This window comes from Schistocerca nitens, chromosome 12, assembly GCF_023898315.1.
Source record: "Schistocerca nitens isolate TAMUIC-IGC-003100 chromosome 12, iqSchNite1.1, whole genome shotgun sequence".
Classification (NCBI taxonomy): Eukaryota; Metazoa; Arthropoda; class Insecta; order Orthoptera; family Acrididae; genus Schistocerca; species Schistocerca nitens.
The window spans coordinates 109,103,115-109,121,130 of record NC_064625.1 but is presented as its reverse complement, the minus strand read 5'-3'; the positions used below and the strand labels follow the sequence as shown (position 1 = coordinate 109,121,130).

At 43.0% G+C, this 18,016-nt stretch overlaps 1 protein-coding gene across 1 annotated transcript in view; it reads right to left on the bottom strand.

Annotated features, from left to right (window-relative positions):
• LOC126215169 (serine protease 33-like) overlaps nucleotides 1–18,016 on the bottom strand; it is a 225,203-nt gene that overhangs the window by 99,857 nt on the left and 107,330 nt on the right. The window contains exon 3 of the mRNA XM_049941836.1: nucleotides 15,560–15,666. Within this exon, the coding sequence (XP_049797793.1) occupies nucleotides 15,560–15,666 (107 nt within the window). The remainder of the gene's footprint in view (nucleotides 1–15,559; nucleotides 15,667–18,016) is intronic.

Genomic DNA, 18,016 nt, shown 5'->3' with positions numbered 1-18,016 from the left:
GGAGAGAATGGCCGTGTATTTCGCATACAGCCAATATTTACAGAAACAGTGCTGCCGAAAAACTGAAATTTCGCGCGAAGGCGTTAGTTGGATGATTTCCTACAGCTTTCACGACGGACAAAACTCGATAACTGTGCCTAGAATCGCTTCATTCAAATTCTGGTAGCCAATCACTTTAGGAAAGGCTATTCACAGTTGCTTTTCAGGATTTTTTCGTCGTACTGTTTCCGTTTCCGTTTCCGTTTCGAAGTTCACCCAAACTCAGTAGTAGTTGCATAAAACAGCGATGTTATATTTGCAACAAGGTTGAAGAGAAGGTTGAGCGAGTTAGAGGCATACCGAAATCCGCAGTATACTCGTTTTTGCATGGACGATTAGCTCCGAAAAGTATATGTTACAGATGCATTCTGCCTAATCTCACCGAAATTCAAACTCAGCCTCTTCTCCACTTGTGTAAGGAAATGCTCAAAACTTCCACCGAGGAATCGGAAATACGAGTATTTATATAACAATGTAACTGGAGACGAGCCGGAAAGTAAGCAGTAATGAACTGATTAATTTGTAGTCGTTTCGTCCACAGTCAAGTAAAATTTTGTAAATGATGTCATAGTTAACTTTCACTGCAAAAGTTACTTTTTGGCACTATCGTAACTTCGACTCAACATCTGAACGACGATGACCTGTATACACGTCAGACGAGTTTTAGATTTCGATATGTGCTGAAGTACATTGTAGCACCTGATAATGGCGGAAAATGCAGTAATGCAAACAAATAACTTTTACAATCAAAGGCGAGTATGACGTCATTTGCAAAAGGAACCTACTGCTTGCATGTGCCAAGATCAACCGAAACCAACAGATGTCGTTCGTTCGCGAAGCCCTTGCAAGAAAATGATCTCTTATTCCTTTAGTTACACTGGACATGTCGAGATCATTTCTTTAGAGCAGTGGTTCCCAATCTGTCTTAGGCCGTCACTACTAAGTGCAATCAGACATTAGGTAGTACCTCCGCCTTCGCCTCCCCATGTCGTCTGTTGCGCCCCCGCCCCCCTCTCTCCCCCACATTATCACCAACTTTAGCACCTAACTAGACGGTAGAATGAAAGACTTTTCTTGATCACTTTTATTCCCAAAATGATGAAAGATTAATGATATTTAGTTTGTGTGTGTGTGTGTGTGTGTGTTAAGAGTGAATGACAAAGGAATTCGTAGTGCATCGTAAGTGCTGCCCACAATTCCTTCTCAGGTAAGAAAGCTAACTATCCACAGTGAGGGTAGACACTTGTTACAGAACACGCTTCCCCTGCATTACTCTCTCTCCATTGCGGCACTTGCTTGACCTGCACACTGCAATCCCATATAAAATCAAACAAGGCAAAATGTGCGCACTTTAGTTACTGTTCGTAAATTACTTGAATGCGGCACTCCTTAATTCTGAACTGGCAGGAACTGGAAGACCTTAGGCTATTAATGCTTTGTGTGTGACGACGGCTGCTGATAGTAATAATAATAATAATAATAATAATAATACTGTGTAGATCACTGTAGTAGCCCTTATGTAGTTACTGCTGTGTCGTGCTGTCAACGAATTCATTTATCTGTTACGAAGTGAGTAATGGAGCAATTTATGGATTACTGCATGTTCTGTCTACACTTGGAGAAGACATTTAGCATTTGTTATGTCTGTCTCACTTTTAACATCAGGGATGTGCGAGACAAGGCACAACATATGTTTGTAGTCGGTGGACTATGTAAGGAACCTGTAACCCCAGCGCATTAATGTTACTAATTAAGAAAAAGTAATTATTGATAACTTACATAATCATTATTAGAATCTTACAGAACTGTGATAAAGGTAATTATCTTTTGAAATTAATTTTATTTCGTGACTGCAAGAGAATCGAATCGTTTTACACCTTAGAAAATTTCATTTTACTCCTCAGAGGGTAATTACCCCAGGTTGGGAACCACTGCTTTAAGAGGATCGAAGAGTAATGAATTCTGAGTGGTAGATAACAATTTGCAATACGTCCGTTGATTCTTGCAGGAACGTACGCTCTCGGAATTTTTACGGCAAAGGACACTGTGGAGCACAACGGCTCTCTTGTAACGTCTGTCGCTAGAGATGGCCGAGAATGCCGTAACAATTTCGCGGCTGCTAAGTGAACGCGGCTTATGTATACCACCACCTTCCTCGGTAAAGAACATGCCAGACTGAGATTCATTGGAAGAATCCTAAGGAAATGTAGTCCGAAAACAAAGGAAGTGGGTTACAATACACTTGTTGGCCCACTGCTTGAATACTGCTCACCGGTGTGGGATCCGTACCAGATAATGTTGATAGAGAAGATCCAACGGAGAGCTGCGCGCATCGTTACAGGATCGTTTAGTAATCGCGAAAGCGTTACGGACTTGATAAATTCCAGTGGAAGACTCTGCAAGAGAGGCGCTCAGCAGCTCGGTACGGGCTTTTGTTGAAGTTTCTAGAACATGCCTTCACCGAGGAGTCAAGCAGTATATTGCTCCCTCCTACGTATATCTCGCGAAGAGACCGTGAGGATAAAATGAGAGAGATTAGAGCCCACACAGAAGCATACCGACAATCTTTCTTTCCACGAACAATACGAGACTGGAATAGAAGGGAGAACCAATATGTACTCAAGGTACCCTCCGGCACACACCGTCAGGTGGTTTGCGGTGTATGGATGTAGATGGACTACACTTTCTGAGGATTCTTCCAATGAATCTCACGATCGTTCTTCTTTAAATCGTACTCCCAGATATTTAACGGATATAACTGCTTCTTGTGACTGTTCTGCAACCATACAGCGACGGATCCTTCCACCTACTTACGGCCACTGCGTTTCATTTCTTTACGTTGTAGGTCAACTGGCAATCCCAAGCACAAGCTTCCGGTCACACCAACATCTTCACTTTAGGCAGTAGCCTACACAGCTACCTCCCAGAAGCCATCTTCTTCAGACTACCGACACTTCGCTGCCCAGTTGGCCTGCAGTTCATGGCGATTCTAAGCAGGCGATATTCCTCCAATTTTTATACTCCAGTAGACACTGTTTTTTTATAAACTTTGCTTTCCAAACTGAAAATCTGTAGCTCTTGTCTTAAGTCTTACGTCTGTGTTATTTTGTCAATCAGTGTGCAGCTACTGACTGCACTGAGAAATTTCACCACAGCTGACGTACATTTTGCCTTCTGTCTTTCTTCGAAAGTAGCCACGTCTCACTTCAGTGTAATACATAATACCGATACCGAAACCTTCACATTAGTTTCCTTTCTGTTTTCACATTTCAGAGTTGTATGAATTGCTGCATACATTTAAATATTTAAATTCGCAAAGTTTTGTTTTTATATCGCGTCTATTGTTGGAGGTGTTTTGCACCCAAAATAGGTAAAGTCGGATATCTACCTCAATATCTGGACATTTATCTCAGTATTGGATCGTACTGTGGTGTTTCCTATCAATGTCATTACTTTTGATTAATGTAGGGATCTTATCACTCTACATTATTGTGCCATATTTCTTAAATCTATAGCCCCCTTTGCAAATTATCTTTCTGTCTGTTGGAAAATAACACAATCTGCACATAAAATTTACTACTTACATCCAAACCTCCAGGTGTCAGACACTCAGATCTGTACCGAACTTTGTTTCAATACAGTATCAACCAAAACATCGATTTAGTTCGTGCTGTGTGCTGTCGCCAAGTAGAACCTGCGTAAGCCGTAATTAAAAGCAACACCAGAACTACGGAGCACAGGAAAAGCGTATCTTGAGTAACTATTGTGTAGATCTTGCGAGGTGAGTTGGTGGAGAGTGAGGTCGTCGTATCAAAGGTCCCGTGTTTGAACCCAGCGATGGCAATTTTTGTTAAACTATTTACGCATGAAACTATTATGTGACACGTAAAAGGGCTTTTCGCAGTTTGTAGCAAGGTTTTTTTTGGCAGTCTACTTTCGCTTCGTTAGTTGAGAGTAGCAAACCTATAGAGTACATTCGTATAGACAGGTGTGTTGTTTTGTCGGACATGTGCGACAGAACAGACACCACTCGTGATGAAGTGGTTAGTGCCATAAACAATCGGAACAGTAGAATAAAGAAACAACTGCATCACTATTGCGGAAGTATTAATAGTAATAGTAATAATAATATAGTAATAGTAATAATAATATAGTAATAGTAATAATAATATAGTAATAGTAATAATAATATAATAATAATGTAGCTACAGCTACATCCAAACTTATATATACAACTACAGAAATCAGTAATTATTGATACATGTTCAATTACCCGAAAGTTCCTAAATGCAATATAACACATACCATACAGTTAAAAGGAAGTGACGCTTGATCAAGGTCCGCGTCACTTTCCATTTTTAACCAGACTTAACGTCTTAGAAAGTAAATAATAATAATAATAATAATAATAATAATAATAATAATAATAATAATAATAATAAGTTCCTAAATGCAATATAACATGTACCGTACAGCAAAAAGGAAGTGACGCTTGATAAAGGTCCGCGTCACTCCATTCTTAACCAGACTTAAAAAAAGTCTGAGAAAGTAAAGAAATAATAATAATAATCCCCCTTTTAGTGTGATTAGTTGGTTCAGGACAGAACTAAAGAAGCCTCGGACAAGCGCCGTCATGGTCGGGGACGACGCTTGAACCCTATGCCCGCCCACAATGGTAACGACACTGCTAGCCAACTGGAAAAATGATTTAAATCCAAATAGAAGTGTTTTGCAGGATATGCTTCCTGCAACCACCCTACAAGGAAAACAGACAGAGGATGAGATGGTAAGATGAAGTTAATCGACACCTCATGTTCTGTTATTACCAAGCAACAAACCTAGGAACCAACACAACTGGATACAGATCACAAGTATACACAACATTTATTACCAGATACCCAGAATTAAAATTTTTAACAGAACAACGACTAGCTGATCAGATCCATGTAATAATAAAAAATAACAGGATACCCCAGTCAGAATTAGAAAACATCAAACAACAAGTACAACAAATACTGGAACAAAATAATGTGCAATTAGAAGAAGAAAATACAGTAATGGACTCAAACATCCCAGAGCAAACAAAGAACAACACGCACCAATTAAACAATCAGAGGAAAACGAAATCTTAAGACAGCCACCAGAACAAGCACAAATAGAACACGAAGTGACACAGATGTTAGATATAGAAGAAAAATTTCAGCTAACATATATAGAATACAAAGACACAAATACAGACATTAGACCATTCTTGCATAGACCACCAAATAACCCGCAAGTCGAAACAACAATAAAAACTATCAACACAATCATACACAACAAAATAAATGAAAACACAATTATGGAAGAGTTACAACTACTGGTTTATATAGGAGCACTCACTACACTAAATATACACACTAGGCAGAAATCAGAACCAACCAACACACAGAAGAAACCCACAAAACCAGCATGGCAACACAGGCTACAGATCAAAATAGAAAAACTGAGAAAAGACATCGGACAGCTAAGACAATTTATAAGAAATGAAATCTCGGAAAAAACGAAAAAGGTTAGGTAAAATCTCACAACAAGAAGCGACAGAGCAATTAGACGAAAAGAAGCAGAAATTACAAGCATTAGCCAAACGACTCAGAAGATACAAAAAAAGTGAAAATAGAAGGAAACAAAACCAAACATTCAACACAAACCAAAAGAAATTTTACCAGACAATAGATAACACACACATTAAAATAAACAATCCACCAAACATAACAGACATGGAACACTTCTGGAGCAACATATGGTCAAACCCGGTACAACATAACAGGCATGCACGGTGGATACAAGCAGAAACAGACACATACAAGATGATACCACAAATGCCTGACGTGACAATTGTGCAACATGAAGTCACCCAAGCAATTAATTCTACTCACAATTGGAAAGCCCCTGGAAATGATAAAATAGCATATTTCTGGTTAAAGAAGTTCACCTCAACACATTCACATCTAACTAAATTATTTAACAGTTACATTGCAGACCCATACACATTCCCTGATACACTTACACATGGAATAACTTATCTGAAACCTAAAGATGAAGCAGACACAGCGAACCCAGCTAAATATCGCCCCATAACATGCCTACCAACAATGTACAAAATATTAACTTCAGTCATTAAACAGAAATTAATGACACATACAACACAGAACAAAATTATAAATGAAGAACCATAAGGCTGTTGCAAAGGAGCACGACGATGTGAAGAGCAACTGATAATAGTTGCGGAGGTGACATATCAAGCTAAAACTAAACAAAGGTCGCTACACTACGCATACATTGATTACCAAAAAGCTCTTGATAGTGTACCCCACTCATGGTTACTACAAATATTGGAAATATACAAAGTAGATCCTAAATTGATACAGTTCCTAAACATAGTAATGAAAAATTGGAAAACCACACTTAATATCCAAACAAATTCAAATAATATCACATCACAGCCAATACAGATTAAGTGTGGAATATACCAAGGAGACTCATCAAGTCCTTTCTGGTTCTGCCTTGCTCTAAACCCACTATCCAACATGCTAAATAATACAAATTATGGATACAATATTACTGGAACATACCCACACAAAATCACACATTTGCTATACATGGATGATCTAAAACTACTGGCAGCAACAAATCAACTACTCAACCAATTACTAAAGATAACAGAAGTATTCAGCAATGATATAAATATGGCTTTTGGAACAGACAAATGTAAGAAAAATAGCATAGTCAAGGGAAAACACACTAAACAAGAAGATTACATATTGGATAACCACAGCAACTGCATAGAAGCAATGGAAAAAACAGATGCCTATAAATATCTAGGATACAGACACAAAATAGGAAGAGATAATACAAATATTAAAGAACTAAAAGAAAAATATAGACAAAGACTAACAAAAATACTGAAAACAGAATTGACAGCAAGAAACAAGACAAAAGCTATAAATACTTATGCTATACCAATATTGACCTACTCATTTGGAGTAGTGAAATGGAGTAACACAGACCTAGAAGCACTCAATACACTTACACGAACACAATGCCACAAATATAGAATACATCAGATACATTCAGAAACAGAAAGATTCACATTAAGCAGAAAGGAAGGAGGAAGGGGATTTATCGACATAAAAAACCTACATTACGGACAGGTAGACAATTTAAGAAAATTCTTTATAGAACGAGCAGAAACTAGCAAAATACACAAAGCAATCACTCATATAAATACATCGGCTACACCACTGCAATTTCATAACCACTTCTACAACCCTTTAGATCACGTAACATCAACAGATACGAAGAAAGTAAATTGGAAAAAGAAAACACTACATGGCAAGCACCCGTATCATCTAACACAGCCACACATCGATCAAGACGCATCCAACACATGGCTAAGAAAAGGCAATATATACAGTGAGACGGAAGGATTCATGATTGCAATACAGGATCAAACAATAAACACTAGATATTACAGCAAGCATATTATTAAAGATCCCAATACCACAACAGATAAATGCAGACTTTGCAAACAACAAATAGAAACAGTAGATCACATCACAAGTGGATGTACAATACTAGCAAATACAGAATACCCCAGAAGACATGACAATGTAGCAAAAATAATACATCAACAGCTTGCCTTAGAACATAAACTTATAAAACAACATGTTCCCACATACAAGTATGCACCACAAAATGTACTGGAGAACGATGAATACAAATTATACTGGAACAGAACCATTATAACAGATAAAACAACACCACATAACAAACCTGACATCATACTCACCAATAAAAAGAAGAAATTAACACAACTAGTCGAAATATCCATACCCAATACAACAAATATACAGAAGAAAACAGGAGAAAAAATTGAAAAATACATCCAACTGGCTGAGGAAGTCAAGGACATGTGGCATCAGGATAAAGTTAACATTATACCAATTATACTATCAACTACAGGAGTCATACCAAACAATATCCACCAGTACATCAATGCAATACAGCTACATCCAAACATATATACAACTACAGAAATCAGTAATTATTGACACATGTTCAATTACCCGAAAGTTCCTAAATGCAATATAACACATACCATACAGTTAAAAGGAAGTGACGCTTGATCAAGATCCGCGTCACTTTCCATTTTTAACCAGACTTAACGTCTGAGAAAGTAAAGAACAATAATAATAATAATAAACCAGATATAACGTCTGAGACAAGAAAGAAATAATAATAATAATCATCATCTAGTGTTCTTCGTGATCTGCACATACAAAATAACGTACAAGAAGACAAAATCACAATTCACATAATTCCAGCAAACATAAGCTCCATTTGTCAACCACTATTATTAATACACTCCTGGAAATGGAAAAAAGAACACATTGACACCGGTGTGTCAGACCCACCATACTTGCTCCGGACACTGCGAGAGGGCTGTACAAGCAATGATCACACGCACGGCACAGCGGACACACCAGGACCCGCGGTGTTGGCCGTCGAATGGCGCTAGCTGCGCAGCATTTGTGCACCGCCGCCGTCAGTGTCAGCCAGTTTGCCGTGGCATACGGAGCTCCATCGCAGTCTTTAACACTGGTAGCATGCCGCGACAGCGTGGACGTGAACCGTATGTACAGTTGACGGACTTTGAGCGAGGGCGTATAGTGGGCATGCGGGAGGCCGGGTGGACGTACCGCCGAATTGCTCAACACGTGGGGCGTGAGGTCTCCACAGTACATCGATGTTGTCGCCAGTGGTCGGTGGAAGGTGCACGTGCCCGTCGACCTGGGACCGGACCGCAGCGACGCACGGATGCACGCCAAGGCCGTAGGATCCTACGCAGTGCCGTAGGGGACCGCACCGCCACTTCCCAGCAAATTAGGGACACTGTTGCTCCTGGGGTATCGGCGAGGACCATTCGCAACCGTCTCCATGAAGCTGGGCTACGGTCCCGCACACCGTTAGGCCGTCTTCCGCTCACGCCCCAACATCGTGCAGCCCGCCTCCAGTGGTGTCGCGACAGGCGTGAATGGAGGGACGAATGGAGACGTGTCGTCTTCAGCGATGAGAGTCGCTTCTGCCTTGGTGCCAATGATGGTCGTATGCGTGTTTGGCGCCGTGCAGGTGAGCGCCACAATCAGGACTGCATACGACCGAGGCACACAGGGTCAACACCCGGCATCACGGTGTGGGGAGCGATCTCCTACACTGGCCGTACACCACTGGTGATCGTCGAGGGGACACTGAATAGTGCACGGTACATCCAAACCGTCATCGAACCCATCGTTCTACCATTCCTAGACCGGCAAGGGAACTTGCTGTTCCAACAGGACAATGCACGTCCGCATGTATCCCGTGCCACCCAACGTGCTCTAGAAGCTCTGGCCAGCAAGATCTCCGGATCTGTCCCCCATTGAGCATGTTTGGGACTTGATGAAGCGTCGTCTCACGCGGTCTGCACGTCCAGCACGAACGCTGGTTCAACTGAGGCGCCAGGTGGAAATGGCATGGCAAGCCGTTCCACAGGACTACATCCAGCATCTCTACGATCGTCTCCATGGGAGAATAGCAGCCTGCATTGCTGCGAAAGGTGGATATACACTGTACTAGTGCCGACATTGTGCATGCTCTGTTGCCTGTGTCTATGTGCCTGTGGTTCTGTCAGTGTGATCATGTGATGTATCTGACCCCAGGAATGTGTCAATAAAGTTTCCCCTTCCTGGGACAATGAATTCACGGTGTTCTTATTTCAATTTCCAGGAGTGTATTATCATTATTACTATCAAACAGTTCAAATGGCTCTAACCATTGTGGGACTTAACATCTGAGGTCATGAGTTCCCTAGACTTAGAACTACTTAAACATAAGTAACCTAAGGACATCAGACATATCCATGCCAGAGGCAGGATTCGAACCTGCGACCGTAGCACCAGCGCGGTTCTCGACCGAAGCGCCTAGAACCGCTCGTCCACAGCGGCCGGCCAATACTATCAGTTCCACACATGTGGTGCAAGTGTTTCTTTCTTTTTATGTTGTCATTGTAAATTATGTGAAACTACAGATGTACTCTATAGGTTTACTACGTTCAAAGAAAAGAAGCGAAAGCAGATGCCAAGAGAACACTGCTGTAAAATCCGAACTGCACTTTTACATGTTATGAACGCGTTGTCCCATATCACAAATTCACGCATATGTTATGAATATGTCGCCCCATATCACACATTCACGCATAATACGTAGTAGTACAAGCGTTACACCACACTTGAGAGTACAAGTTACAATAAGTGTTACCCGACAGCTCCACCCTCACGTCAGTACTTCTGTTATGGTGAGTGATCTTGAGTAAGTAGGCTAGTGCACGTGGAATAACGTCAGCTGCTCCCACCTGTCAGCGTCTTTGGGTAAGCATAGCTGGTGATGTCACCGCCCCCACACCCCTCTGCTCCAATCACACCAATGCACGATGCGACAATACACGCAGCGTCAATGCCGAGCGGTGTGTGCAAAGGGGTGTGGCCACGAGTACACAACTATGCATCGTACTGCTGAAGTAGCTGTACATTACACAATGTATACATTATGCAACATTGTTAATAATTTTTAACGTGGTTTTGTTGACTGATGTGAAAACAGATGTTCCATTCCCTGCTTCACGCTCTTCTTAGAGGTCAAATTTTTATTATTTATATATTATTTACTTTTTTAAGTAGCCAATGTTCTTCCTCAAGTTCTAAGCTGTCCTAGCCCCATACGAAATGTCTTTCAATTCGGTTAAGCAGTTTGGTCATGAAAAGGTAATAGACAAACACACTTTCGCATTTACGAGGGCAGTTCAATAAGTAATGCAACACATTTTTTTTCTGAAACAGGGGTTGTTTTATTCAGCATTGAAATACACCAGGTTATTCCCCAATCTTTTAGCTACACAACACTATTTTTCAACGTAATCTCCATTCAATGCTACTGCCTTACGCCACCTTGAAATGAGGGCCTGTATGCCTGCACGGTACCATTCCACTGGTCGATGTCGGAGCCAACGTCGTACTGCATCAATAACTTCTTCATCATCCGCGTAGTGCCTCCCACGGATTGCGTCCTTCATTGGGCCAAACGTATGGAAATCAGACGGTGCGAGATCAGGGCTGTAGGGTGCATGAGGAAGAACAGTCCACTGAAGTTTTGTGAGCTCCTCTCGGGTGCGAAGACTTGTGTGAGGTCTTGCGTTGCCATGAAGAAGGAGAAGTTCATTCAGATTTTTGTGCCTACGAACACGCTGAAGTCGTTTCTTCAATTTCTGAAGAGTAGCACAATACACTTCAGAGTTGATCGTTTGACCATGGGGAAGGACATTGAACAGAATAACCCCTTCAGCGTCCCATGACTTTACCGGCTGAGGGTATGGCTTTAAACTTTTTCTTGGTAGCGGAGTGGGTGTGGCGCCACTCCATTGATTGCCGTTTTGTTTCAGGTTCGAAGTGATGAACCCATGTTTCATCGCCTGTAACAATCTTTGACAAGAAATTGTCACCCTCAGCCACATGACGAGCAAGCAATTCCGCACAGATGGTTCTCCTTTGCTCTTTATGGTGTTCGGTTAGACAACGATGGACCCAGCGGGAACAAACCTTTGAATATCCCAACTGGTGAACAATTGTGACAGCACTACCAACAGAGATGTCAAGTTGAGCACTGAGTTGTTTGATGGTGACCCGTTGATCATCTCGAACGAGTGTGTTCGCACGCTCCGCCATTGCAGGAGTCACAGCTGTGCACGGCCGGCCCGCACGCGGTAGATCAGACAGTCTCGCTTGACCTTGCGGCGATGATGACACACGCTTTGCCCAACGACTCACCGTGCTTTTGTCCACTGCCTGATCACCGTAGACATTCTGCAAGCGCCTATGAATATCTGAGATGCCCTGGTTTTCCGCCAAAACAAACTCGATCACTGCCCGTTGTTTGCAACGCACATCCGTTACAGACGCCATTTTAACAGCTCCGTACAGCGCTGCCATCTGTCGGAAGTCAATGAAACTATACGAGACGAAGCGGGAATGTTTGAAAATATTCCACAAGAAATTCCGGTTTTTTCAACCAAAATTGGCCGAGAAAAAAAATGTGTTGCATTACTTATTGAACTGCCCTCGTATATGTAGGCGATTCAAATGAAAACCCTAAAAGCGCTATAACATTTTTAATTGTACCAGTGAACAATAACCTTAAATGTAATTTTTCGACATAGTGTCCCTGATGTTGGACCGCTTCGGAAGTGCATAAATACCACAATGAAAGAATTCTTTTGGTTGTGTGTGTAGCCATTCGTGCACCGCAGTTTCCACCTCTTGGTCACTCCTAAAATGCCCGCCTCCCATTGCTCCTCTGACTGCACTGAACACATGGAAGTGACTAGGAGCGAGGTCTGATGAATAAGGAGCAGCTATCACACTTTCAAATTTAATTCCCTGAATAGTCGATCTGTCTTACAGGCAGTGTGCGGTCGAGCATTGTCATGCTCTAGCAATACTCTGAATTCGGAATTCCTTGCCCTTTACCCATGATTTCAGGATAAAGCTAATTTTTCAGATATCTGAACGAGAAATGAGGGTTAGTGTAACTCTCTTATCGATGTAATGCTTTTAAATTACTCCATTTGCATCCCAGAAGAGAATGAGTGACCTCTCCAGCAGACGGTTGAGTGCAGAATTTTTTTGGTTTTAGCAATGAGCTGTGGCACCATTCCTTTGCTTGACCTTTTCGTCCCCAGTTGATAATGGTGGACCCAAATCTCACCGCTTGTAACAGTTTTTACCAGAAATGCATCACCTTGGAAGTGGAAACGAAGCAAAATTTCTTCACCGGCACTGACACGATCATCTTTCGATTCGGCAGTCCGTCGATGTGGTACCCATCTTGCACAGCCGGCTGCTATGGCCAAGCAGCTCTAGGCGCTTCAGTCCAGAACCACGCGGCTGCTACAGTGGCAGGTTCGAATCCTGCCTCGGGTATGGATGTGTGTGATGTCCTTCGGTTAGTTGGGTTTAAGTAGTTCTAAGTCTAGGGGACTGATGACCTCAGATGTTAAGTCCCATAGAGCTTAGAGCCATTTGCACCATCTTGCAGACACTTAACTGAAGTGCAATACATTGTAAACAATATTCTGCACTGAACCAGTTCTAATATTCAAAATTACGGCAATTTCGTTCAGAGATACATGTCCTTTCGCCTTCACAAGCTCCTCCAGTAATGCAATGTTCTCGTCCGCCACTAAGCAGTGAGGCTGCCCTGGTCTTCAGTCATCATCCACAGAAGTTACACTACTTTTCAACTTCCTGCACAACTCGTAAACTTGCTGGAATAACAACCACGATTGCACTGTCGTTCTGCTATGGATTTGTGATGGTTTACACCTTGAGTATACAAAAAGCGCATCACAGATGACTGCTCAATCGTAGAGCATGTTGACAGTGGGGCGGCCATCTTGTTGTGGACGCTGCTGCCTCCTCCTGCGTTATAGCATCACTCTGCCAATTGTCAGCCATTCTTAACCTCAAGGAACATCACTGCCACCTACCAAGTCTATCACACAACTTTTCGAAATGTTATGGAACTTTTAGGGTTTTTATTTGAATCACCTTCATAATATTAGTACGCTTGTAGCATCAGTCTGCCACCTGTCGGTCATTCTCAACTTCAAGGAACATCATTGCCACCTCCAGAGTCTATTACACAACTTTTGGAAATGTTATGGAACTTTTAGGCTTTTAATTACAATCACCCTCGTAATGTTAATATGCATTCCTATTATACAGGGTGTTACAAAAAGGTACGGCCAAACTTTCAGGAAACATTCCTCACACACAAAGAAAGAAAATGTTATGTGGACATGTCCAGAAACGCTTACTTTCCATGTTAGAGCTCATTTTCTTACTTCTCTTCAAATCACATTAATCATGGAATGGAAACACACAGCAACAGAACGTACCAGCGTGACTTCAAACACTTTGTTACAGGAAATGTTCAAAATGTCCTCCGTTAGCGAGGATACATGCATCCACCCTCCGTCGCACGGAATCCCTGATGCGCTGATGCAGCCCTAGAGAATGGCGTATTGTATCACAGCCGCCCACAATACGAGCACGAAGAGTCTCTACATTTGGTACCGGGGTTGCGTAGACAAGAGCTTTCAAATGCCCCCATAAATGAAAGTCAAGAGGGTTGAGGTCAGGAGAGCGTGGAGGCCATGGAATTGGTCCGCCTCTACCAATCCATCGGTCACCGAATCTGTTGTTGAGAAGCGTACGAACACTTGGACTGAAATGTGCAGGAGCTCCATCGTGCATGAACCACATGTTGTGTCGTACTTGTAAAGGCACATGTTCTAGCAGCACAGGTAGAGTATCCCGTATGAAACCGTGATAACGTGCTCCATTGAGCGTAGGTGGAAGAACATGGGACCCAATCAAGACATCACCAACAATGCCTGTCCAAACGTTCACAGAAAATCTGTGTCGATGACGTGATTGCACAATTGTGTGCGGATTCTCGTCAGCCCACACATGCTGATTGAGAAAATTTACAATTTGATCACGTTGGAATCAAGCCTTATCCGTAAAGAGAACATTTGCACTGAAATGAGGATTGACACATTGTTGGATGAACCATTCGCAGAAGTGTACCCGTGAAGGCCAATCAGCTGCTGATAGTGCCTGCACACGCTGTACACGGTACGGAAACAACTGGTTCTCCCGTAGCACTCTCCATACAGTGACGTGGTCAACGTTACCTTGTACAGCAGCAACTTCTATGACGCTGACATTAGGGTTATCGTCAACTGCACGAAGAACTGCCTCATCTATTGCAGGTGTCCACGTCGTTCTAGGTCTTCCCCAGTCGCGAGTCATAGGCTGGAATGTTCCGTGCTCCCTAAGACGCCGATCAGTTGCTTCGAACGTCTTCCTGTCGGTACACCTTCGTTCTGGAAATCTGTCTCGATACAAACGTACCGCGCCACGGCTATTGCCCCGTGCTAATCCATACATCAAATGGGCATCTGCCAACACCGCATCTGTAAACATTGCACTGACTGCAAAACCACGTTCGTGATAAACACTAACCTGTTGATGCTACGTACTGATGTGCTTGATGTTAGTACTGTAGAGCAATGAGTCGCATGTCAACACAAGCACCGAAGTCAACATTACCTTCCTTCAATTGGGCCAACTGGCGGTGAATCGAGGAAGTACAGTACATACTGACGAAACTAAAATGAGCTCTAACATGGAAATTAAGCGTTTCCGGACACATGTCCACATAACATCTTGTTTTTATTTGTGTGTGAGGAATGTTTCCTGAAAGTTTGGCCGTACCTTTTTGTAACACCCTGTATGGCCAGTAGGTACTGTAAGTGTAAAATTGTCCAGTTATTGATACAGGTTAGAGCAGCGGTAGGCCAGGCCTGTAGGGCGAGACTCACTTGTGGATGCAGTGTGCGGCGGTGAGTAGCCACAGCGGGTGGATGAGCACGGCCCCACACCAGTGCGCCAGCAGGCCCAGCTGCGGATGCAACAGCTGCAGGGACGCCTGCCAAACAGCAACAGCAAAATACTAATGTCCAAACAACAACAACAGGATGCGTCTATGGAATTTCCAGACTCTGCCTGGTGCTCGTTCCATGAAAACCACACATATGACTAATAGCACAAACAACTTTCTTTTTTCCTGCTGCAGCATGTACCTGTGTCTGAGAAGTCCTTCTACCCCTAGGTCAAAACGGAATAATTTGTATTGGAGTACTTGTAAGGTGTCAGCTTGAATGAATGTTAATTTTGCACCTTACATGAGATTATATTCGTCGTAACGAGTAGATGGATAACCCTCCAAGTTAGCCGAGAGCGCTAATGCGCTGCTTCCTGGACTCGGGTAGGCGCGCCGGTCCCGGATTGAATCCGCCCGGCGGATGAATGACGACGGCCGGTGTGCCTGCCAGCCTGGATGTGGTTTTTAGGCGGTTTTCCACATCCCCCTAGGTGAATACTGGGCTGGTCCCCACATCCCGCCTCAGTTACACGGCTCGCATACATTTGGACACTTTCGTACTATTCCATGGATTACACTAGTCGCAGGCATTTGGGGTACACTAATTCCATCCCGGGGGGTACGGGTTGGTGGTAGGAAGGGTATCCGGCCACCGTTTCCACTAACATTGCCACATTCGATTAACCATGCCGGCCCTGCCTAACTGCGGGAAAAGGCACAAGCGAAAGAAAGAAAGAAAGTAACAAGTAGACGGATATGTCACCTGACTTAGTGAACAGATTTGCCTATCAAAATGTACAGTAGATAATGCCAAAAGGGACGACACTCGATTCGATGGTATTAACACACCGAACCCAAATCCTGCATGTCAATGAGTAAAAGGTGAAAAAATCTGCTGGAAGAAACGTTTTAGTTTGGGGGCAGATGCGAGCTGTGCCGTCATGGCCCGCATACAACGAAAGGCTTCTAGCAGGGGTTGGTGATGCGCAGCGAGAGAGACAACGAATGCGCCGGGCGATACGTAGAGGGGAGCAGGTAGCGGCCCAGTGCTGCCTGCGACGGATAAATTCTTTACAAAACTGCGTTGGGGAAATTCCATATGGATACAGACAGGTCAGCGACGCAGTTGACCAGTGAAAGGCCTGTGGAGTTCTCGTGATGTACGCCTGTAACTTTGAGGCAAAGGAGCGGGCGCAAAATGTCCGATTGGCTGAAATAAAGTAGTAAAAGTGGGGATATTTCGATGCAGTTTAAAGGTAGGCGCTTTGAGATTGGTAGAGTTAGTTTCCACAAGATGAAAGGAATGCTCCCATTGGTCTGAAAAAGCCGTGACATAAAGCACAAAAGGACACGGGTGGGGAGGGGGGAGGGAGGGAACAGTTTGTTACGAAAGACAAAATGCCGAAAACTTTAGGGACTCTCCTCTGAACCTGTGTCAAGTGTAGAACAGAGCATATCACGCTCTGTACGACGCGAAAAGAGGAATTTTTGTTTGAACACTTTGTTCAATTTGGCTGACATTCAGCTAGAAATTAACTGAAGAGTCGTTGAGCTCCAACAGCAGAGAAACGAAACAGCCACGTAGTTAATTGTTCTTGTGAGAACTGAGAGGGGATTGAAGTATACACGCTGCTCCAGCTACGCACGTGTATATCGCCATATTTTCCAGACTAGGGATGAATGCATGTTTTCTCACCTAACGAGACAGTTTCAACTAATAAAAGCAGTAAAGATTTTGTTTAGCTTTTTATAGGATTTTCAGAGGGCGAGACCAGCCATGCAGCCGACAGCACGTCGCAGCGAAAGGTAAAGGCCGCTCGCAGAGGCATAAAATTATTGGATCACCAGCCTGCGTCCACTGTGAACTCGAGCAACCTCAAGTAATCTTCTGCTCATCTTGTCACAAAAACTAACCATCCTCCGTGGACTTGACTGTCATCCTAAATAGTACCGAACTTAGAATTGGAATCGGATTATTAGTCTTACTATTGATGAACTCAGACTGTGCTTCACTGTCTAGAAGTAAAAAAAATCTTGTAGAGAACCTTCTACTTAAATTTGATATTGTTGGTTCAGTGTTATTTCTGCTGATCAGGACGTAATACGTTACCATGACAACTGTCCTGAATCTGTCATGTCACAATCTATGTAAACCCAAGTGCTTCTTTGGAAACAATAGAGAAATTAAACAAATTCTACCGCTAAACACCGATGTGCTCTGTCACAGAATAAGGGTTCACTCCTGAACCCAGTAATTTATTCTAATGACGCTAACGCACTCACAGAGGCCGACCGTTGTGGCCGAGCGGTTCTAGGCGCATCAGTCTGGAACCGCACGACCGCTACATTCAGTTTCGAATCCTGCCTCGGGCATGGATGTGTGTGATGTCCTTAA